Below are 25,613 nucleotides of genomic sequence, written 5' to 3'. Positions count from 1 at the left end.
TTTTTACACCTTTGTTACCTGGTACCTGCCAAAGGAACCACGATCCAGGTTTCATGTTTGGGGATCGTTCTTACCTATGTTGGGGACACACATACAAGAACTTTCACGTTTACTAAAATGACGTATGTCTGGCAGTCGTGGGCTCTTGCTCTATTATATTTAAGACTGCTCAATAAGCCATTACTATACCACAGTTACAAACATTTGGACATTTTAGTGAACATGATTACTCAAGACACGTTGCATTATAACTATTTCGTATGTTACAGTTATAAATAGAGTAACATTTATTAACTAATTATATATATAATTAAATTAAAATTAAAAGATTAAATTTTTGCTTGTCTTGGGTTGCCATTAACTATTTTCTATATTAATTTCAAATTGTGTTTCAAACGTTGCTTAGCTAATAAATGCTATGAAGATATAATTACTCTGTGCTGTGAAAGCAGCATAGAGTAATTACATTGGGATTTACAAAATTCTGACAGATTGACATTGATTTGTTTTCAAATGCTCAATTTCAATGAAATTCTTTATCTGTGTGTCAAGGTGGAATACTTAGTCCATTACTCTTTATCCTCTACATACACAAACTTAATTTAATTTTAGGACCACATGTCAGGAATCTTCAATTTGCAGATGACCTTGTTATATACTTTTCAGGCCCAGACATTAATAAAGTAACAGAAAAAATAAGTAACTCATTGTTAAGATTAAGAGATTACTTTAAATACCTCAATTTAGATGTAAGCCCTGACAAATCTAAAGTAGTAATATTTTCTAAAACTAATAAATCCTACAAAAACATTAAAATATTATATAATAATTCACAACTACCTATTACTGCTGAAGTTAGATTTTTAGGTGTTATTTTTTGTAGCAATTTGTCTTGGAACAAATATGTTGATTATTTACTAGGTAAAGCTTCCAAAGCATTTAATATTATCAAAGCTCTATATAAATGTGATCCTAAGATCCTTTTAATGCTGTACAAATCCTTGGTTCGCAGCCACTTTGAATATGGCTATCTATGTTTTGGTTCTGACCAAAACAAGCTTCATAAACTTGAAGTACTTCAGAATAATAATTTAAGATACATAACTGGTGCAATGAAAACAACCCCTATAAATTCCTTACAAGTAGAGTGCTGTATACCACCATTAAACCTGAGATTCTGGTACTTAAAACAAAGATTCATCCTAAAATTATTATCCTTTTCTGATTACAAAAGCTCAAACATATTACTTCTTTATTTCCCCTTTCTAATTCTAAAACAGTTCCCTATATACTTCATGATTTCTCTGACTCAATCAATATTGATCAGCAGTACAAAATTCACAAAAGCAATAGATTTTGGAATTGTTACCATGGACCATTTGAAAGTAAATTTCCAAATATTAATATTGTAATTGACTCTGAGTTAAGGACCAAACAAGAAGTTTATAACAAGTTGTCTACATTTTCAACTCATCAATCCATATTTACAGACGGTTCTAAAAACGAATCGAGAACATCCTTTGCTCTATACTTACCAAGTATCAGAACCGGTCATGGAACTAGAATACATAAAGAATTTAGTATTTTTTCAGCAGAATCTTTGGCTATTTTAAATGCACTTTGTTATATAAAAGATGATAGGGGCAATTGCAAAAAATGGTTAATTGTCACAGACAGTATGAGCGTTTTAACTGCTCTTCAAAGTAACAAACTACATTATAAAACCAATTATATCATAGATAGCATTAAGCAATTATTACATGAGCTTTCATTGGAGTGTTATGATATTATTTATTATGGACACCATTACACATTGGTGTTTTTGGCAATGAAAACGCAGATTTCCTGGCAAGAACTATCACCAACAATGACATTGGCGTTGTCAAGGATGTTGCCATACCTTATTCCGACATTCTTTCTATAGTTTACAAGAGTTTTCGTCAAAAATGGGTTGAACAGTGGCAACTTTCGCTAAAGACCAAGGGTAATTGGTTTTACTCCATTAACAAAAATATTCATTCCTCACCCTGGTTCACTAAATCTAGAGTTTATAAAAATCGGAAATTTTACACACTCCTTATACGACTTCGTTTTGGTCACGCTAGATTCAATAGTCATTTGTGCCGAATGAAAATAATTGATTCAAATGCACGTCAAGAGTGCAATAACAGCAGTCAGACCCTAAATCACATATTTTTCGAATGTTCCGCTTATAATATTCAACGCTTGGTCTTTATTGATAATTTACTGAACATTTACAAGAAACCGGAAAAAATCCCGCGCGACATCCAAGACATGCTAACTAATTTTGAAACATATATACCTATATATTTATACGTTACCTCGATATCGATAAAACTTTAAATAATTGATACAAGGATATGGACTACGGATAAGACTTAAATTTTGAACACGAATGAAGACATAATAAATAAACATACATAAGAATTGGCCTTTGGCCTCATCACTTGTTCAAATATGAAGAAGTTTAAAAGTAGACTAGGCTGTACGGTCTAAGGATCTTTGCCTGTTCCATCACTGAAAAGGAGATGGACGAATATGGGAAAAAAAAAAAAAAAAAGAAATTCTTTATCTTCTCCTTCCTATGCTATCCTATGTACATATATTGTTAAACTTTTATTTAAAAATATAGTATTTTCTATTCTGACTCACTGACTCTTGTAATTGTTTTGTTTAGACTTGCTTCTTGATTTGTTATAACAACAGTAATATAGTTTCCAACAATGTCTCTAGCGGATGAATTATTAGCAGATTTAGAAGAAAACGATGATGTAGATCTTGAAGCTGCAATTGAAAACCAAACGCAAGGAGAAGCATCTCATGAATTTGCTGTACCATATCCTGTAATACCTAAGGAAGAGGAAATAAAAAATGTTTCTATCAGAGAATTGGCTAAATTGCGGGATTCAGATCGATTAAAACGAGTGAGTACATATGTTAGATACAAGATGTATATTTTATACTAACAACTCGCCCCAGCTTTATATATATATAAACCTGTTGTGTTGACAGAAATATTACAAGTATAGGCGCAATACAAATAACTTTTTTAAAATTATTTTGAAACATTATGTATTAAATGGTCTTGTAATGTAATGTAATGTAATGTAGGTTGGACTCCATTTTCCGCAATTGGCCTCTCATTCGGGCCGTTGTGCGTGTAGAGCCAGGCTACTAGCGTAGCCAGCCAAGCTCCTCCCAGAAGCGCAGAAGTCTCCTGGTGTCTTCGCAGGCTTCTCGGAGCGACCTCACCGTTCCGAGGATTTGATTTCGTTGTGTGGTCACTGCTTCGCACTCCAGGATTACGTGAGCGGCCGTTTCCTCGGCTACAAAGCAGCCCCGGCATAGGGGACTGTCTGTAGCACCTATTGTGTACAAATGTCTGTTTAAGGGACAGTGGCCCGTCATTGTCCCTATCATTGTTTTTATGTTATGCCTGTCCAGATTTATTAGGCGTTTTGTCATTCGTTGATTTGTTCTGGGAATTGCCACTTTTGATTGTTTACAATCGGTGGTTTGTTTCCATCTTTGGTTTTGTATCTCAGTTTATCTTTGGCGAATCCAGGATCGAAATTGTGAGAATGGTATTGGCAGAAGCGGGAGGGGGCCTGCTACCGTCATGCCTGATCCTCTTCTCGCCAATTCGTCCGCGGCATCATTTCCATATGATCCACTATGCCCTTTTATCCACTGGATGGTTACACCGTTGTGCTCTGCCACTTTATCCATGATATTGTGACATTCGATTATTAATCTGTTGTTTGATTTCCTGTTCTGTAGTGCTTTTAGCACGGCTGCACTGTCCGATATAAATTTTAAGTTGAAGTTGTTGACACCTAACTTTAGCACTGTTCGTGCTGCCTCAGTCAGGGCAACGCATTCACATTGGAAAATCGAACTGTGTGGGCCGAGTGGTATGTATAAGTTCATGTTGAGGTCAAGGGAGTGGGCTCCTGCTCCTGAACCGTTATGTGTTTTGGAGCCATCTGTGTATATGCGTAGTTCATTTACAGCAGATTGGTCTTGTTCCTCCTGATTCATTTGTATTTGGTATTTTCTGTTAAATGAGTGATAAGTTTGAGTTCTGTCACACGGAGCTGCAATCAAAGGTTCGTGTTCGATTGCTTGGTTCAGGATGTGAGTGTGAGAACTATTATGGTTTTTGCCCCATAGACCAAGATGGTATAGTCTTATGGCAGCTATGGCTGCCTCCTGTTGTATGTACAAATCGAGGGGTGTTATATTGAGGGCTATTTCAATTGCTGTTGTTGGGGTAGTTTTCATACATCCCGTGATTGAAGAGCATGCAAGTCTTTGAAAGGACCTTAGTTTGTTGACTGTGGTCGTGAGTTTCGACCTTGTCCACCAAACCAAGGCCCCGTACACGAGCATTGGTCTTATCACAGCTGTGTTTAGCCAGAGTGTTATTTTTGGTGTAATACCCCACTTGTTTCCTAGCATCTTTCGACATTGATAAAATGCTATGGTACTTTTGTTAATTTTGTGGTCAAGATGTTTGTTCCATAGGAGCTTACTGTCCAGTATAACTCCCAGGTACTTGACTTCTTCTTTTAGATTAAGGTCTGTGTTAAAGAGTTTCGGTGTCCTGAAGGTACCAGGAGCTCTTTTGTTAGTAAACATGATTAGTTCTGTTTTGGAAGGATTTACCGAGAGTTCGTGGTTTTTACACCATCTCTCTACAGTTCTGAAGGCTTCTCTCATGCGGTCGCATAGAGTTCCCTCAAAGTTTCCTGTTATAAGTATAGCAATATCGTCAGCATACCCTACCGTGTAGAGGTCGTTGTCGTTGAGCTCCTCAATGAGTTCGTTAACAACTAGGTTCCAAAGAAGAGGTGATAGGACCCCTCCTTGTGGACATCCTCTGCTCACGATACCTCGTGTGGTAGTGTTTACGGTAAACTGAATTGCACGGTTCTTTAGCATGTTGCTTATCCATTCTATGATAGTTAGAGGTACTCCATGTATGGCGAGAGCCCGGCTTATGCTGGTAAAATTTGTTTTATCAAAGGCCCCTTCGATGTCTATAAAGGCACCTAGTGTTGGCTGCTTTGAGTGTAACGAGTTACCAATTCGGGTTACTACGCTGTGGAGTGCTGATTCCGTTGATTTACCTTCGCTGTAGGCATGTTGGTTAGGGTGGAGTGGTTTGTTTGTGGACACAAGGTCTCTGATTTCTTTGTCGCATAGTCTCTCCAAAGTTTTTAGTAAAAACGATGTGAGACTAATTGGTCGAAAGGATTTGGCCTGTGTATAATCACCTCTGCCTGGTTTTGGGATGAAGATTATTTTCACTTCGCGCCATTTCAAAGGTATGTATCGGTGTGCCAGACATGCTCGAAATAGCTGAACGAGTTGTTCGGCTATTATGTCTCCGCTCCATCTTAGGAGGGCCGGAAAGACACCATCTAGTCCCGCTGCTTTGAAAGGCAGGAATGTGTTGATTGCCCATATTAGTTTTTCTTTGTCTATTATTTTGCTAGCTACCTCCCAGTCCGAGCTGCTGGTTGTCCTGTCTTCCTGTGAATTCCATGAGTGGTTATTGTCCACTAGAAATCCTGGGAAGTGAGTTGACAGTAGTATTTCGCAAGTTTCTGTGTCATTTGTTGTGTAGCTGTTATCCGGTTTTTTTAGACAGCCTATTGTGTGGTCTTTCTCCTTGAGAGACACGCTTTTACCTTGACTGCTTGGTTGTTGTTTTTTATATTTGTGCAGAATCGCCTCCAACATTCCTGTCGTCGTTGGCGAATTAGTTTTTTATATTTTTTTCTCGAAGTAGTGTATTTGTCCCAATCACTTTGTGACCTACTATTCATAGCTACGTTGAAAGTTTTCCTTAACTTCCGGCGGTGTCTCTCTAGTTCGAGACACCACCAGTGTTGCCTACCTCTGATTTTGGGTACGGTGAGAGGGCAAGACTGTTCGTAGCACGTGGTTAGTATGGACGTTATGTTGTCTGCGTGGTTGTCTATTTCCGTTTTGTCTAGTTTTATTGAGAGTACGGATTGTTTTGCTACGTACGTTTTGACCAATCCCAGGAATTTGAATTTGTCAGTGTTACGAGGAATCCGTCTCGGCTGTGGTTTAGGTAACTGCATGTCGATTGTAAAGCGGATCCATCTATGATCAGAGCATGATAGTTCGTTGGACACGTGCCAGTCACGAACATGCTCCGAGATGCCTGTCGATGTCAGTGTTATGTCTATGATGGTTTGTGAACGAGCGTTTATGAATGTAGGTTCGGAACCTTTATTGAGCAGTGTGAGGTTATTGCTAAAGATAAAAAGAGCTAAGTCCTCACCTCTGTTGTTGGTCTTACTGTTTCCCCATAGCGTGTGGTGCGCGTTGGAGTCAGCGGCGACGACCAGTTCCAGCTTCTCCCTCTCGCAGTACTCGACCAGCTGGCTGAGTTCTGGTGGTGGCACCTCCCCGTCGCTCGGCAGGTATGCTGAGGCGAGGACGATGTCCGGGAGATTTTGTTCTACACTGGTTATTCTGACTGTTGTTAGATCCCTTGAACAGAATTCGGTTATTAATAATGTTGGAACATGTTTTGGTAGGAAAATACAGGTCCTAGGTTTACTTACGGAGGTATCCAGTAGCAGTTTTCCTGCGATGTTGCCGAGACCACAGATTTTGTTGTTCCTGATCCACGGCTCTTGGATCAGGGCTATGGTCTTGGTGTTATTTTCCAGCACTCTGCGTAGTGAGGCCGTCGCAGTTTGGCTGTGCTGGAGGTTTCCCTGCAGGAGTTTAGTCTTCCCGTAGGGGGGAGGAGTAGAGGATGCTGTCACTGGCCTCGCTCTCTCCTCCCCCCGCCGGAAAGCACTCTTCATCCGAGATAATTCCCGGTGAAGATGGTTCCTGCACCTCCATTGCCGTCGGAGCCTCTACGTCCTCCGCCGCAGTCACGACATCCATTGCCGACGTTGTCGGCTCGGGTTCCGCCACCTGCTCGCCGAGGCTTGTGGCCTCCGTCTGTTTCGAGGAGGCTGCAGGTGTTTGATGGGAAACATCTGTGTCCAGGAAGCGAACATAGATGTTCCCCATCAGGTAGTAGACTCTTCTGTCCTGGGCCTTCAGCACTTCTACATCCTTTTCAGGAATACGAAAGAATAGGCAGGTTCCTGGTGGATCTGCTCTGATTCTTTCGTGTGTCAGGGTCCAGGAGTTGATGCTCATGTTGCTGTTTTGCCCCGCGAGAAGTTCACGTAGCTCTGCCAAGTCCTCGATTTCTCCAGGTACAAAGAGCAGGCACGGCACCTTCTTCGGTATGGCCGACTGTGGTCTAACGACTAGCCTCGAGCCTTCTACTGGTGAGACCATGTCTGTGATGCTTTTCTCAAGCCAGGCTAGGGTGTAGGCATCCTCACACCATGTTTTGAGGACACCATCTGCGAAGTGAGCCTTGCCACGGAATTTGAGGTCTTTTCTTGTTGCTGCAGGGATCTTGAGGTCGGCTTTGACTTGGAGTCTAAGCTTCCCTTCAATCTGCCTTCTGAGATCCTCCGCTTGGTCTTGTATGAGGTCGGTAAATGGTTCTACCATGACTGCAACGCACAGTTCGTTTGCCAGGAAGCTGGCAGCTGCTTCAGCGTATGACGTCGGTCCCCTACCCATCGCTCCTGCGGTTCTGGGTTTTTTGCCCTCCCCTTTGGGTGTGACCGTGTCCTCCGGACGAGTGCGTTTCTGCGGTCTTGGTGCGGTCTTGTCGTCGTATGTCCTGGTCTTTTTCCGGCCTCTGGGCTTCATACTGCGTTTATGAAGGCCAACCGTCAGTGCAGCACTTGTCGAGGCAGTTGCAGGTGCTTTGGTCCCACTTGTTGACGCCTCCCCTTTCGGTTTGGTCGCCTTTGGGCAGGTACCGAGCTGATGCCTTACGGCATCCACTGCTACTGCGCGTTGTGCTGCTGCTTTGGCTCTGGCCTTCATGCGCCGCTTTTTTGAGGCCGACTTGGGTTTGGTGACGGTCTTCCATTGACCCGGTTTCGTGGGTGATTGGATTGCGTCTTTTAATGACGACAGATCCAATGCCGGGGTGTCAGAATCGTTGTCGGATGCAGCTTTGTTTGACCTCTCTTTCGCCTCCGCCTTCATCAGTGCTGCCGAGTTCCCCTCGGAAGACGCACTCACTGACGCAGCCCTGTTGGGCGCATCCCGGAGTGCGCTTGTCCTTGGTTCCCCCATAGCAGCGCCTGTCTTCGGCGGAGGGTTAAGAGTTGCCTTTGGAGGCGCATCTAAGGCCAACGCTGGAGGTACCTTACGGGACGCAGCCTGGGTTGGCGCATTCCGCTCAGTGCCCTTCCTCAACGTGTCCTCAGACACAGCCTTTTTCACCGCATCCTTTACCGACATGGATGGTGTGTCACGGGACGCAGCCTGAGTTGGCGCATTCCATTCGACAGCCCTCCTTGTCGGATCTTGTGACGCAGCTTTGCTCGGCGCATCCTTGGTTGCCTTGGATGGTACGTTTCTGGACGCAGCCTGGTCAGGCGCATCCCGATCGGTAGCCTTCCTCAACAAATCCTTGGACGCAGCTTTGCTTGGCGCATCTTTGTTTGTGGTTTGCCCTTGGGCGTCGAAGTACGCGGCCTTGGGCAGTGGTGGTCGTTTTGGCGCATGTTGGGACGCAGCCTTTTCTGGTTGTTGGTTTGGCGCAGTCGAGGACGCAGCCTGTGTCGGTTTTTTGTTTTTGAGTTTTTTAGTCTCAGTATCCATGAGTGGTTTTTTTCCTTAACTTCACCTTGGGAGCTCTCCACCCTCCACGGAGCCCTCACGTCGGGGACGTCATTCGTTCCAGCGAATGATCGTCAGAGCTACTCCCTTGGTATAGGTACAGCAGGTTGGAAAGTAGACGAGTCCGCACGCAGCGAAACACAACGAGGACACCTACATCACGAGACAATGATGCAGGCTAGCCCCGAGGCGCCGCGCCACGCCGACTGCCACCCCCCAGCCCACCGAACCTCGCTTGACTGCCCGCTTATGGGGAATCGCAGCCGATTGATCGTGGTTAGCTACTCCACGACCTCCCGTTTGAGAGGAAATCCAGACCAAAGAGGTGTGTTGTGAACAGTGTACAACAACAGCCGGCACACTGCTGCACTCAACCACCAGGACTCCTTCATCCCTCCGTACGGGTCTCCGCGCACGGCACAAACACGCGGGAGGTCATTACTGTCCACCTTCTATTTTTTGGTCGATGATGGACACGCAAGGACATGACCTCTCCATCCCTGCATTGGTCGCCCGGTAGTTTTTGTTACGTCTATTTCATAGGGAACTAGACCAATAACAGGGCGGCAACCTCGTGAAGGGTATCTACCGCACTTGCCTTAAGGATCTACACGACTTGCGCTCTCCCTTAAGACCTCACCCCTCTACCTCTCTGAAGGAGATGGTAGAGTAGGCCTGTGTTTATATCTCATCAGTCTTGAGATATTCCCACAAGCCCGCCCCTTAGTTTATTAGTTATTAAATGGTCTTATATAATATATTAATTAATAATTGAATTACTACTTTAGTAAATAAAGTTTGTCTCTCATATTGTAAGTTACAATATGAGAGACAATTTTTTTTTTACTGCAAGACTAATTATGAGTGTTATTATTATACAGAATTTTATTTAACACAATGTCTGTAACATTGTTTAAAATTTCTTTGTCTAACTAATATCATTGAAAAACTCATACCTTTGCTATACAATATATATAAAATATTATATTGCAGGTTATTACTGAAGTTGAACAAAATATAGGTAACAAGCGAAAGAAAATTGATGTCACTGGTTTAATGGAATCTGATCCAGAATATCAACTTATTGTAGAAGCGAACAACATTGCTGTTGAAATTGATGGAGAAGTAGGTATGTTGAATATTCAGGTCCAGTTTCATCTGGGAACTTATTACTTTGTATATTTCATATATATTTATTTAATTTATACTTTGTGTCATTCTGCAATTATGTACCATTCAAACTGAAAGAATTTCTCAAATTGTGTCAGAGATTCTTCACTTCACATACTGTCCTCATAATAAAACCCACTCTCTCCTCTGTTTATACTCTTAGTACGATCTGTACTCTAAATAAATCTGTATCATGAAGGTTGTTAACCATTATTTAATATATAAATGCACATGGATAGAACAAAATTGTAAACTCCTGATTAACACAATTTCACACTTATTATTGCAGTAAAGGGTTGTATTTATAAATAAAATTATTTATGTATTACCAGATATAAAAAATGTTTAAACTATTATCAAAAAATATTTATTCTGTTTATATGTATATGTAATTTCTATAAAATATTGGTCACCCAGTGGTTGAAATATTACCATAAACTCACTTAAATGTTAATTTCTAATGCTATAAAGATTCTGTAGTTAAAAGACTAAAAGTGTGTATATATATATATATATATACACTACAATACAAATATTATGTATCTATGCAGCTCCTCATATAAAATTTTACTGTGTATGTAATCACATAATTTTCATGCATAATAGCCAAAAAAGGGTTACAAAGTTATAGTTTCATATATTAATATTTAGATTTCAAACATATATCAAAAATATCATTTCAGCTATTATTCACAGATTTGTCCGTGATAAATACCAGAAACGGTTTCCAGAATTAGAGTCTCTCATTGTAACACCATTAGAGTACATTCGCAGTGTGAAAGAACTTGGTAATGATCTTGATCAGGCTAAAAACAATGAAACATTGCAGAGTTTTCTAACGCAGGCTACTATCATGATAGTGTCTGTTACAGCTTCAACTACACAAGGGTATGTATAATTTTAATATATTCTAAAACCGTCAATTGAAAATATTGGTTGTTGTTACTTTGTAAATATCTTTATAAGTGTGCTACTCCTCGTAAATATAAAATATTCATTTGGAAATTAGTGAAGGCTCATGCTCATTGAATGTATTCATAATTTTGACACCATAATAAAATGACATGGGTATTTATTAATATATTATTTATATTTAGTCTTATATTTTAGGAAACTTCTAACAGATAAAGAGTTGCAAGAAATATATGAGGCTTGTGACATGGCCACTGAGCTTACAAGTTTTAAGTCCCATATCTTTGAGTATGTTGAAAGTCGTATGACTTTTATTGCACCAAATATTACTGCAATAGTTGGTAAGTTAACTTTCTATTTATTAATAATCATAGACTGTTAGGTATTTACTTTCTGAAGACACAGATATTTATTTTGATACACATATTATCTACAGAAGCATTTTAATTATATTGTAATGAAGTTTCATGATTATTACATATGATCCTGTGACATACAGATGTACTGACTTATTAAGATAATTCTATTTTTGTATATTATTTTTAGGGGCATCCACAGCTGCCAAAATCCTTGGAGTGGCTGGAGGTCTGTCTAAGCTCTCAAAAATGCCAGCCTGCAATGTATTACCACTGGGTCAACAAAAGAAAACACTATCTGGATTTTCTCAAGCAGCAGCTTTACCACACACTGGTTTTATTTATTTCTCACAAATTGTTCAGGATACAACGCCGGTAAGAGTGATCAGAATTATTAAAACATGATAAATATTAATGCATGATGAGTGGAAGTCTGAAACATTATTTTGCTAAGCATATTTAAATTTAATAGGAAAAATAAGCTCAGCTGTTTACGCTGGCGGGGCCCCAGTGAAGAATGATAAGATGAATATGGTCAGGTCAATTAGCCCTTTGTGGTAAATTCACCACGAATTTATCACGATGGTTTCCAGGGGGGACCGTGTGGAAGTCAACCTAACCTAGTAATAGCTAGCAATGGGTTATTACTCCACATTAACTAACAAACCCCAATCATGTTAATTTTGTGTACCAAATTATTGATATTTAATAAAGCTTCTGCCCACCTTCTTTGTAATTATATGTTAAGGGACAATGAACATCTAATATAACATCACAATATAAGATTGTCATTCTAAAATATATTTATGTATTGACATAATTATAAATTACCCTACATGTTATTCTGTATTACTTGTAGGAATTAAGATTTAAAGCAGCCAAATTAGTTTCAACGAAGCTCACTTTGGCGGCGCGAGTTGACGCATCGCATTCCAGTATAGATGGCCACATCGGTCGTACTTTGAGGGAAGGAATAGAGAAAAAGCTTGATAAACTACAGGTACTACTTGCTGAATATTTATGTATTTAAAATAAAATGTAATTTTCTCAACTACTTTAATACGATATAACTAACTAATATACTGTTACAAGTTACCGTTGCAGGACATAATGCGGAAGCAATGTATGCAGTTGTTTAAGTCGTTTATGATGATTCATCTACGGAAAAGTTCATAGCTTTCTTCGTCTCAACGTTACTCATGAACTTTCACGATAATTAATTGTCAAAATATTTTTTCATTGCATCTCCGTTTCTATTGGTTGCGGGAAGTTATATGGCATAGTCTTTCTTGATAAATGGGCGCAGTAAAATAATTCTCATAAAATACCCCGAACTCCCAAACTTTACCTATTCATAATTCATATATGAATTTTTCTTACAGGAACCACCTCCAGTCAAATTCGTAAAGCCACTCCCAAAACCCATAGAGCAAAGTCGTAAGAAGAGAGGCGGTAAACGAGTACGCAAGATGAAGGAAAGATACGCAATGACAGAGTTCAGGAAGAACGCCAATCGACTCAACTTCGCAGACGTGAGTGTAACGTTCATATTATTTATTGTTATAACTTGTAATGCAATCGAAGTCTTTTAGAAATTATTATCTCATAAGGTATATAGATGAACATTCAAACTTTGTGTTAGTAATTAGGTTTTATGACAATCTACAAAGGAAATCATGGAACATGGAATTTGCATTTTCTATTGCAAGTTTACAGCCTACCTGATGGCAAGTCGTAACCGTCGCCTATATATATATGAACAACTGCATAACTGCAACTGAATATTACGTCATCATATCGTCATGCTTTCCGAACCACTCATGCATTGTACCATTCCGGAGTAGGAAGGTGCATGAAAGATAAAAATCCTGTAATTACACTGACTTATCTTCGAGATTTCCACCGACACACGTTTTCCAAGTTGCTCTGCTGCTTGTAGAGTTCATTCAAGCGAGTTTGTACAAAGTCTACCTTGGTATTACTTACCTTGGTATAGCCATTGTGGTTAGGTATGTTGGTGCGATAGTTTGGAAAAATTCGCACGATTTGTTTGAATGTAATGGAAAATTAAGGTATGATACTTACCACTAAACATTAATACCGCCACCAAAAAATTTTCTTTCAAGCGAAGATTGCGGGAATTTATCTCAACATGTAACTTTTATCTATATTCTTCATTTTACTTCAATGTTAATTATATATTTTTTGTATCTACCGCTGTTTTCTAATGTTTTCGCTATTTCATTGCCAGATTATTAGAGATGTTAGTATGGTATGCTTCTATCTTTATATATAAAATTTACGTGTCACGTTATTTGTCCGCGATAGACTCCTAAACTACTGAACGGATTGCATTGATTTGCATGTTTTGTGCAACTGCAAAGATAGTTTACTTCTCAATTTATAGTCGTAATATTATTTTATTGCAAATATTAATATTTAATATAACAAAAACCACAGCAACGCGTGGCTGGGTCTGCTAGTTGTATAAAGTAATAATAATAATAAGTAATGTAAATAATATTGAGGCATGACTCAACTGGCCTTTGAAACTGTCAAAGGTATGTAGGTACTTACTTTTAAGCGAAAAGTAGTAGCAACAGGTGTGTACATGGCCCTGGTTTGGTAATTAGCAAAACAGGGTTCAGAAATTCACTGTTTTTCTCGAGATGTTAATGATACAGGCAATATAAGCCGTAATGATATGACGGGCATTTTACTACCGGAGCTAGTGGATCTCGTAATTATTGTATATTACAGAGTTATTAGAAAGCATACTTTAGTTAGTAGTTCTAAGGTATTATAAATACGACTTTCCATTTTATTACGAATATAACATTTCTACCCATATAATGCATTCAGATATAAATATATCATCCATCATCCTTGTATTACAAACAAGCAGATCGGTAGTAAAAACTCGATTTTTTTTATACTGAGTACCGAAATCAGTTTTTTATATAAGGAACATTCAATGATTAGTCAAGCCATTAAAGCGCTAAGAGATAACAAACAAAGAAACTCACTTTCACACTTTATAATATTAGTTACCGATTTTGGTGACACATTTTTTGCAATGTTTTTTCGTTAACCTATATCGTAATTACATTCGTTGTTGTAACTAGGTATGAAGTACCTACTGTAATATAGCATCCAATTATAGTAATGAATTTACTATGTTGATCGGTTTACTTCACACAACTCTTACTAGGTACTCATAAATAATGTAATATGCTGAAGCTACTAAGCTACTCATAAAGTTCTGCCGTGGAGTAATACTACGTTTTTAGTTAGAAGGTAAAGTTCAATAATTTTTATATTGACGTCAATAATATTTTCGTTTTTTATTGACGATAATGGCTCTCAGGATACCAGCTCTTGGATACCATCCCAAAAACTTTCCTATTTTATAGGAAAGTTTTTGGGATGGTTAAGAATTGCTGGCAACTGGGCTAATAATTTCCATAAGTAACAATCCTCCCCGTTATTCCTATCAATTATTTCTATTACCAAATAGTATTCTTAAAAAAACTCATCCGGTTAGCTTACCGTGGATGACAAATGACTAAAGTTCTATAATCAAATGTCTATAGTATTTTCATTTATAGGTAACGGCACGTATGAACGATTGTTGAGTAGTCGTATATCGTCGTAAACTACTATAAATTACACTAACTGCAGACAGGACGTTTATACATCAATTACTAAATCAAAAGAAAAATATTTTTTTAAAATATAGCAACACTGTTGATTCGCATTAGATACGCAATTATAACAGATTCCAAAACTGCAGCATTCAAAGCTTGCCAATTAAAGCAATTTCAATTATGTTTGAAATCCGATCTCGTTAATGGATGTTCCGCGGTTTACGGCTGTTAATTGTACCTACCACTCTTAATTATGGCCGACTGATGGAGCGAGATCAGTTTTAATGCCATACACAAGGTTTGCGGTACGCACCACTTTTCACCATATCGTGTCTAGATCGTAGTACGGTACGCTTTTCACAGAATATGTGGAATACAAAACTAATGAGAATACATACATATTGTTTCTTGTTATTAGATATACTTCAATAAAATGGCAGAATACGTCTCACTGGAAGAGTTATATTTAAATTCGTAATTTTAAAGACTTGTTTTAAAAGTACCTACTTCTAATTATTATACATATTTTTTAAAGTGAATTATTATTTATTGAAGTAATAGACGAAGGTTCAAAATAATACCTAAAATTATTCGAATTTCTTGTAACATATAGTACGTTGTTCAGCATTGACTGTCGCTGTCAACTGTTATAATGTCTTATTTTATATTATAAAATGAAATAGATATATAAATATTTACTCTATTTACGTAAACAGATATACACACATACACATTTTACAAGACAATATGAATTAAAAAAAAACAGAGTGTATTAAAAAAGAAGATACAGATACAATACAATATACATACAGTTTCAATAAATAATATATATATAATTAATATGTTTTTGTTATTTTATTTAATGAAATGTGTTCATTTTATTATTATTAATTAATATTAAAGAAAATCACCTTATACTATCGTCTACCTACTAAGATAACTTGCGAATAAAAACAGAATGGAAATTAAAGTCGTCCAATTTTTCTGAATAAGTGGCTCGCGGTTTTTTATGCGGTTCAAATAGACCGGAACTCAACCTGTTGGTGCGCGGATATCCGTGGCTGTCCCGTTGGATGCGCGTGCGCTGCCGTACCGACACTAATGCACTTAACAATTAAAGAAAAAAGACATTCTTAATATTGAGACCCACATTGCTTTTAACTCCAATTGTTTCATATCAAGTAAATATATTTATAATTTAATTATGCAAACTATTTACATTGTTATTGCTATATTTTTTTATTTAATTTATAATTACTCCATTTATGTTCTTATACAATTATATAAAGATTAAGCAACAAAATATATTAAATTATTGACAGTCTATTTGTTTGCTTGAAGACCAATGTCATGTATGAGGATAGATATGTTGAGCTCACAATACTAATTCCGAGTAAAAGTTAATATATTCGGAATGAATTGTTCTGTGTATCCTAACACAATGTTTCCGGCCGCAATTCAGTTAATCACTACAACTTGACTGATCTTATTAAACATCACGCTATGTTCCGAAATGAGATTGAATTTTAAAAAGAATTTAAAATTAAAGTTATTATAGCTATGATGAGTACCTAAGATACACGAACGGGTGTCTATGGCACAATGTCAATAATAAACTTTTAGTTATATGATATTTATATGATAGTCTACCTCAATAGGTAGACCCTATTGAGGTAGACTATCATATAAATATTAGATATTTGACACGATATTGCCGTGTGAATTCGGATAAAAAATATCTTATATATTATAATTTAGAATATTACTCTCTGAATCTACTTTGGTATATAGATATCAAACATTCGAATCCGAACAGTGTTTTTTTAATTAAATAAAAAATTTTGACATCTTAATATCATTAACGTGCAAGATTAATAAGAAAATACTACGGGCCTGCACATTAAGAGGCCCAGCACACTCCCTCCTTTCTGAACACAATACAATAAAATATATTCACAAAACAGTTATTTAAATTATTTTTTTGTTCATTCAAAGTCTAAATAAAGTAAAGGATTAGTCGTTTCCAAGTGTGTTTAATTTTACTTTAAACCATAGGCTATGTAAAGACTTTGCTACAAGCTGCGCGCTGGCTATCGTCGTATATAATATTAGCTGCTCACTTTCTTAACATTTATCAATATATTTGACCCAATTTACATAAAATCTTTTTAAATTATATATAGGCTGTATGTTATTCTGATGTATAAGCTATATTACTGTAAAGTTTCATAAAATCCGTTCAGCAGTTATTGCGTGAAATAGTAACAAACACCCATCCATACTCAAAAACTTTTGCGTTTATAATATTAATAAAATTAGTAGGATTTTAAGTAATGCTTTTGTTCTCAGATTGAAGATGATGCTTATCAAGAAGACTTGGGATATACCCGCGGCACAATCGGTAAATCAAGTACAGGCCGCGTGCGCCTGCCACAAATAGACGAGAAAACGAAAGTCCGCATCAGCAAGACACTGCAAAAAAATTTGCAGAAACAGAATCAGCAGTATGGCGGCGCAACCAGCATAAGGAGACAGGTCTCTGGTACCGCGTCCTCTGTCGCGTTCACACCTTTGCAGGTTAGTCCCAATTAGTGTATATTATCGTATATTAAAATATTTATATTCGTGAGTAATTTATCACACATTTTAATATCAAAATCTAGTGCTAGTCAATGAGGCACGTAAATTAACACACGAATATAGACATATTCGTTTAGCAAACCTATATAGTATTCATATCCGTAGTGGTTTTTCGTATTCATAATTGAATTACTTTCGACCTCAACTTAAAAATTTCGCTATAAGACCAATTTACAACAGATCCATATTTCAATTTAACAAACCAAACTCCGAAGACGTTTTAAAATAGGAATTACAAGATAATTAACAATAAAATATGTCGAAATTCAGATCCTTCTCAAATAAAAAAGTACAATTTTCTATATAGTATTTAGTGTTACCTACTCACTACTAGCTATGCCACATTGTTGGGTTGACTGGTAGAGATCTCTCTTAGAGATAAGTCCACCTTTGCTCACTTTGTATATGTTTAAGTTTAGAACTGTATTTAAAAGTGCAATAAAGAATATAATATAGATACTGAATAATATTTACTCTGTATATTGTACTGTTTTAAATTGCTCTTGAACTAAGAACTAGTAGTCAATCTCAGTATTTATATTTGCATTGTTCACATGTGAATGAAATAACAGTATATAAATTTAATTGTATACTTGTGAATATGTATGATTACATAAATACTAGTTAGATATGTGTTAGAGATCAGTGTAAAAAATTGTGTCGATGTACATGTACATAGTTAACAACCTGCATTGTTGTCCCAGCGAGGTAACTGGTAATTATGCAGGCGGTCATCCCGCGTCGCTTGTATTGCCTTAAGTTACATCAGTACATACTTAATGTAATGATAATAAAGTCCAAACTTTAATATATGCAATAAATTCGCTTGTTTAATAACTATTTTAAACTGTAAAGTTTTTTACTTATTTCCTAATTATGTCATTAGATGTAGACATTGGACATTCATTATGTCGTGCATGGCAATAGTTGTTCATGCATGGGATTTTTTTTAATGTTAGACATAGACACCAATTTATACATATACATTGTAAATAAACAGGCTTTTAAAAAAATATATATTTAATTGAGTTTTTTGCCAGTTCTTCTCAATTGGATCTATATACTGAACTAGACGGTAGGGAAAAATTATAATATAAAAAATTTGACGTTCACAAGCGGCTAAAATGTCCTACATGAATAAATTATTTTAGAATATTCATTTTAATGTACTTTAAAACAATCTATGAATATGAATATGTATAGTCAGCAAATGAAAAAATTACGGCTCGAAGGATCATAGAGTTCTGACTGATAAAATATTTACAGAATTAGTCTTAAATACACCAAATCGTCTAGTTATTTATGAAATCGACTCTTTTTATGGAAGAAACAATGTGGAATATTAAAAATAATTGTTAAACTTTATAGTTATAAACTGCGGGATATCGTTATCGATTTAGTAGAAAGGGTTTAAACTTTAACATTTTCACTATACTGTTTGGAGTAGTTCGTTTAATTTTATAAAGAAAATATGTACAAGATAGCTATTATTTCTTAACAATATAATATAAACATATATTTTCTAACCCACCAATTATACTAGTATCAATAATGAAGCTAAAAATCTTTCATAGTCTTACTTTTTTTAAGAGTAAAATTTATAAGGAAAACTATAGTGATTCCAATTAATTAAAAACTGACAAAATCAACAGCTTGTTAGAGCTGGTGCACATTGTGAAAGTGGAACGAAGTATCTGAATTTCGCTATACAAGTATATCTTATAATCTTAAAACTGTATCGTTGAAATCGTAACAAAACTGATTATCTTGCCATCTTTCCTCATGTGTCTTTTTTATTTTATTAATAGTTACCAAGTTTTGGAATGGGTACAGTGAAGTGTGACAATGTACGTTGAAAATATCTATTGAAGAAGATTAAGCATACTTAATTCTCATGATTTATAAAAATAAATATAATATAATAATATAATATAGCGCCTGAACTATAGATAATTTCATAGGCGCATGAAACTCGAGTCGTCAGATAAAATTTTTGTCTACTAAACTATTATGGAATTTATATTTTTATTATTATTATAGAATTTATATTTAGCTAACCCGGCAAATGTTGTTTTGCTATATAAATTAGAAACGCTATTAAAAAATAGGGGTTGGTGATGGGAGGGTGAAAATTTAGGGTTGTTTTTATTTTTTAATGAGACATTATAAAAAAATTAAATAATATTTGTCCTTCAAATAAATAAAATATGTTACGGATGGATAACCCTTATCACCTAGGGGTAGATAGTAGTCGAGATTCTCAGACCTACTGAATATGCATATAAAATTTTATAAAAATCGGTCAAGGCGTTTCGGAGGTGTATGGTAACTAACATTGTGACACGAGAATTATAAGTATAAGAAGTATAAGATTCATTACAACACATTATTGTATAACAATTCATCCTCTGAACTCGTCACTTGTCAACAAATTTTTATGTTAAATTAAGCTGCGATGACAGAAATATAGTGATAACCAAAGTGTACAAAAATATATAGTGTTCATCACATCTTAATTCGAGAAATTGACACGTAATTATATTAGAGTCACGATTTCTATTCCTGTTTTACCGCTTAAAAATAAATTAACTCTTCTTATTTTTAGACAAAATAAAGCCAGTTCAATATTGCGATCTTTATGATATTAGTGATAAACATTATCGACCTCAAAATGTTCGTCGTTCTACGGACGAGCGGCCGAAGAGGCATCATTACCATCGTATCTCACGTAGATCTCGCCCTTGAGCTGACGTTAGAATAACATTCTAGCAATTACGTCTGAGAACGATGATGTTTTCATCGTGAACAACGGTTCTTTTATCGATAGGGAATTCTTGTTTTACTACGCCAGTGATTTATCACAGTTTTCTTTATATCTTGATGATTGTTTTAACTGAAGAATTTTTATGGACAAAGTCGGATAAAGTTTTTTGTGCCGATCTTATTTGAATTTAGGACCAATTTTACTTAGTAAAGGCAGTAACCACTAGATCAAGACCCCTCCGAATATTTCAGCTTTAATAATACAACCTGGCGAGTGTAAATTACGCTCAAAAATTACGAGTAACACAGGTGTTGTTACTTGTAATTTTTGTTTAGAACGTTTTAATGCTGTAAAACCATCTACGTATTCACTTTTAAATAAAATCGGTTTGGGGTATCGGTAAGATGGTAAGTCTATAACGGACATAGGTAAAACTCTTTTTTGTGTTCTTATATGAACTAGCGAACCCGCCCCGGCTTCGTACGAGTATTTCAACAAGTTTTCAAAAAACCCTAACGAATTCTACACTTCTTACTTCCTTAGAAATAATTCTGTTAATGGATGAAAACTTAATAAAAATTTCTTCAGTAGTATTTGAGGTTATCGCGAATAGACTTTATTTTATATATCTATTCATACAAATAAATTAAATTTAAATGTCTGATACAATCAGATTTCAAATTAACAGCTTTCACGAAATTTATATTTCATATACATTTCGTGAAAGCTGTATGTAGCTGTATATATACGGTACTGACTCAAAAATTTAATCAAAAAGTCTGTGTGTTTCTTCTTGCTTATCTCTGAAACGATTGGAACGATTATGACGTGAATTTTACTCGCGGATAGCTAATGTTATAAAAAGTAGTTTAGTCTACTTTTATTTTAGGAATTTTGTTTATTTTAATAAAAAAATGGTGATGGAGTCGCAGATAATATAATATTAGCTTAGACAAACGTATTCAGTTAGACGTGTTTAATGTGACAATTAGAATGTACACCAAGGGAATTGATGACAGTATCAGGATGAAGTATTGTAATACGACTTGTATAGCTCGTGATACTCGCATTAATGTCCTTTCTACAATTGATATTTATAGATCTATTCAGTGGTTTAATTACCTTCATATACTTATCTACTTAACTACGTATTATGTTGTAGTAAGCAAAGGAAAGTAGAATCATGTACAATTAATTTATTGTTTTCTTATTTGTATCATTTTACGCGTCTGCGCAATATTACGCGGTATGTTGGATAAAAAAATCTGAACTAATTTTGGTTATTTTTTTCCGAAAGGATTTTATATCTTAAATCTCCAAAACAAATGTAGTTGTAGTATGCATACTATTATATTTATTACGCAAGATTTAATTAATTTTAGTAGTAATGAATGTTTATTTTTGAAGAATTATTTTTTTAAAAAGGTTATTAAATATCATGACTTCTTGCTTGGGATAACTTTTATAACTAACCCTGCATAATGTCGGCGACCGTTTGCATGTAGGCAGACAACTGAGAAAATTGCCTGTTAGTATTTCAGTCCATCCACTCAGAACTTTCACCGTTTAGGTACATTTCGCTGTTGGTATTTGTGCTATGAGAATGGCGACGCCCTTTTATAGTTAAACGATGCAATGGACTGTTTAAACTAACCTTTTACTTAATTAATTATAATATATGCTGAAGTTATACGTAATCAGAAAATTGAAGGGAATTTATGTATTTCTTGGATTTTTTTTACACGAGTTCTATATAATTAGAAACATTGTTATAATCGTAAGTTATTTATTGATTCAATTATGAATTTGTTCTTGATGCCAGTCTACTTTTAATATTAAAAAGCTCATAACACGGAACATACCATACGTCGGGCAATATATAATACACGTGATACGACTCGACACCTCGACATCTTTTAATTTATATATAATATATATTAGTTACTGCCACGCTAATTTTGAGCGATAAGGGCCAACTTTGTAATAATCAATTTAAACAGGAAATACTGGCAATTATTGTTGAAAAAATTGTCTGTGTAAGTAGACCTTTATTATACTTCCGTTATCAGATTTACATCAAGGCACGAGTACAGCTAATATGAACCACCTAGATGGAAAATATGAGGCCATTACTAACGTGCCCTCCGCCCAGCGACTGGTGTTAAGCTGCCACATCTAGATAGGCACCGTTAGCTTAGATAGTTATCGGATAAATACTGCCTTAGGTACATATCGTATGTTAGGTACATGATGCGAATGGATAGGATTTTAATAGGCAGGTTTTATTACATTACATTAGTACACGGTAGGTTTATATGTTTTATATGGGCCAATGTGGATCTGATATTATTTCTTCTATTAATATTATCTATTTTATTATAAATAGCGTATTATATGTAGGTAGGCACACCATTCCATTATTTTGTTTAGTTAGTGGCCCGGGTCAGACCAACATGCTGCCTAACTGAATATTCGGCTAACACATCTATTTAATACTTATATGCCTAATCTAGTTGACCTAATTGTTTCCTGCAGAATGGCCCCTTTCGCTGATAAATGTCTTTGACATTAATGGCTATCGCTTTGAATTGCCATATTCTCATCAATGAAAATTTGAAAGTTAACTTTCATTCATATTTTATTTACTAGAAGCAGTTCCATATTCATCTAATCCGTCTTTTTATTTCATTCTCACATATCACTGTTCTAAATGTATGATCCATAATTTACAATCATTTATTGTTTTAATTCATAAACGAAATTATAAATGTATCTCTTTTTAATAAATCACATATTATAATTTGCTTCGTTCAGTGACAATTACATAGCAATTAGCAAAAACATCTCGTGATCATCGCAAATTAAATTAATGACCATTACTAGGTCTTGTCTTACTTGTCTTACTTGTGTACTGGGTATGACGATTTTAAAATACAACTTCGGTTGGCCATGTAATAGTCAAAGTATGCTAGGGCTGCCACCCCTCGACACTATTGAAGAACTCTATCAAAATATACTGTTGGAATGATTACATTATAAATTTTTATGTTAAACAGTACCTCTAACGAAATATGGTTGCTATATACACAAAATTAATCTTTGTTATTCCGAAGTGTAAACATTTCGGAATAGCATAGATTAATATGGTGTAATATTCTAGTCTGGATAAAATTAAACCACCATTGTATTATCGTGTTTACAGCTAGAAATAATCTCTTGTTAGAGTTGATTCGAGTTTACAGTATGAAAACTAAACTTTAATTTAAAGAACACAATACTTATTTAATAAATTATTTTTTCATTTTGCCACCAAATATAACATTAAATTCGTAATGCGTCTCATACATTTATATTACTCCGATTTCGGAAATAATTATTGCGACTCTACATGAGTCTCGAAAAATATTTGCATTTTACATGACAGAAGCAACCTACCACTCTTGCTTAGATTATATTAGTTGTTGATGGTGTACTGTGTCGTCGCAGAATTGTCGAAAATAATAACAATGTGTCAGTAATAATTATTAACACACGATCGCAAATCTTGTGATAGTAAAAAGAGCAAGTTGCGATGTTGCATTTTATGTGTCATTTTTAAAACTAAAGTTTGTAAAATGTTGCGTATTGGTGCTATTTTACCGCTATCTCATCCATACCATATATATGGATAATTTTTATTGCTAATGCTGTTACAAAGTTGTCTAGTTGTTTTTTGATTAATGATCGTAAACCACAGGCATAGATAAATTGACGTCTATAATCAATTATAATATTGCAGTCATAGAGAGATCATTTGTAATGACTGTGACAGTCTGCCGAAGGACTCTGCCTACTCACAAGATATAATTAAGCAATACTTATTTTGTTCTAGGGCCTGGAAATTGTCAACCCTCAAGCAGCCGAGACACGCATAAATGAAGCTAATGCAAAATATTTCTCAAACACCTCTGGGTTCCTATCAATAGGTAAGAAGACGACTTGAATAGTAAATACTATACCAACGACAAAGTTGCAAATTACGTGAATTATATTTTCAATAAAAAATGTAAATTAGTTGATTTGTTTTATTTGGATATTATAATATTTCGAAACAATATAGATGAGTCGGTTAAGAAAAACGTGAGAACTAAACGAAATTTATTACTACGTGTGATTTATATAACTAAAACTGTGCCTGATAAGCATTTAGCTGATGGATGAATATTTTCTGGTAAAAATTGTGTCATCAAAAATATTGATGGATAGCATTATTATTGTCACATTTTATTGTCACAATTGTAGCTAAATTCTAAATGATATTTAATAAATTAAACTTTATCACAAACTTTCTTATATTAATTAAACATTAGTTAAATTAGTTAATTTAAATATTTAGCTGCCAGTGCGTGCCCCTGTAACACACGCAAGGTGTTATTATTTAGATATTTATACTTTTTATTATTTGACATAATTTTAAAAAGTAGCTGCAGTATGGCTCCAGGCGTAAATTTCTGCAGGCGCATCTCGCATTTCGAACATTCTCGTATAAGTATGATGTACATAATTCTCACTGAATTACTTGCTCTCAAACCGGAACAAAAAAAGTTGCTATTTATAACACTTACTAACTTACTAGATAGACGTAGTATTTCCACTTAGTAACTAATACTGACGACTGTACGACAACTGAGTATTAATTTTTATTATCAAAATGGGTGATAATGGAATAGTGCATCCGCCTTCGCTAACGGCGCCTGTACGTAAGCCAGGAACCAGTGGAGAATAAGAAATTATGTTAGTTAGATCCTGACAAATTCATCAGGAATTAACGATGATGGTGTATAGCAATAAGGCCATTTGGCATTACTTAAAATCTCACCCCCCTTTTAACGCTGCATCTATAATGAAGCGTTTTTAATTAAGATATTAAGTGTAACTGGAGTGAGATGCCAACACAATTATTAAAGGAAAACCAGGAAAAATATATACATATGTTATAGAGAGCTCAAAAATATCATATAAAAAAGGGGTATGAAAATTATATAAGAATTTAATAAAAAGAATGATAGACAAGCAGCCAGCAACAAAATGTGTAAAAAATATATTTTGACCTATTAAACCGGTTTATATATACCCAAATCTAAGGCTAAGTGAAATATAAGATGTTATTGCAAACGTAATATTTATATGTATAGATAATGTATGATATATACCATGATAAGTTTTTGATATTTAAATTCAGATTTCGTAAATTGCATTTTCGATTAAACTTATTTTAGCCTGTAGTTGTTTACTGTTCCACTTATTGCGGCACTTCCTTGTATTTCAATACAAACTGTGCAAAAAGCCGCATTGGCCGTCTGCGATCCT

The 25,613-nt window shown here is 35.5% G+C and overlaps 2 protein-coding genes across 2 annotated transcripts; one reads left to right on the top strand and one right to left on the bottom strand.

Moving 5' to 3' along the window:
• Positions 1 to 2,590: 2,590 nt before the first annotated feature.
• On the top strand, positions 2,591 to 24,317 carry LOC131845089 (U4/U6 small nuclear ribonucleoprotein Prp31). Its single transcript, XM_059194111.1, has 9 exons — positions 2,591 to 2,945; positions 9,769 to 9,904; positions 10,629 to 10,833; positions 11,056 to 11,198; positions 11,404 to 11,588; positions 12,073 to 12,213; positions 12,596 to 12,745; positions 17,210 to 17,437; positions 24,136 to 24,317. The coding sequence occupies exons 1-9, from the start codon at positions 2,745 to 2,747 to the stop codon at positions 24,244 to 24,246; spliced, it is 1,500 nt and encodes a 499-aa protein (XP_059050094.1). The 5' UTR covers positions 2,591 to 2,744; the 3' UTR covers positions 24,247 to 24,317.
• LOC131845088 (uncharacterized) lies at positions 5,880 to 9,405 on the bottom strand. The gene has a single exon (XM_059194110.1). The coding sequence runs from the start codon at positions 8,755 to 8,757 to the stop codon at positions 6,793 to 6,795; it is 1,965 nt and encodes a 654-aa protein (XP_059050093.1). The 5' UTR covers positions 8,758 to 9,405; the 3' UTR covers positions 5,880 to 6,792.
• Positions 24,318 to 25,613: the final 1,296 nt, after the last annotated feature.

Source organism: Achroia grisella, unplaced genomic scaffold, assembly GCF_030625045.1.
Source record: "Achroia grisella isolate CSIRO2021 unplaced genomic scaffold, CSIRO_AGI_Agris_v1 utg452, whole genome shotgun sequence".
NCBI lineage: Eukaryota > Metazoa > Arthropoda > Insecta > Lepidoptera > Pyralidae > Achroia > Achroia grisella.
Note: the sequence above shows the minus strand (reverse complement) of the source record. Positions and strands in the feature narration are given on the sequence as shown.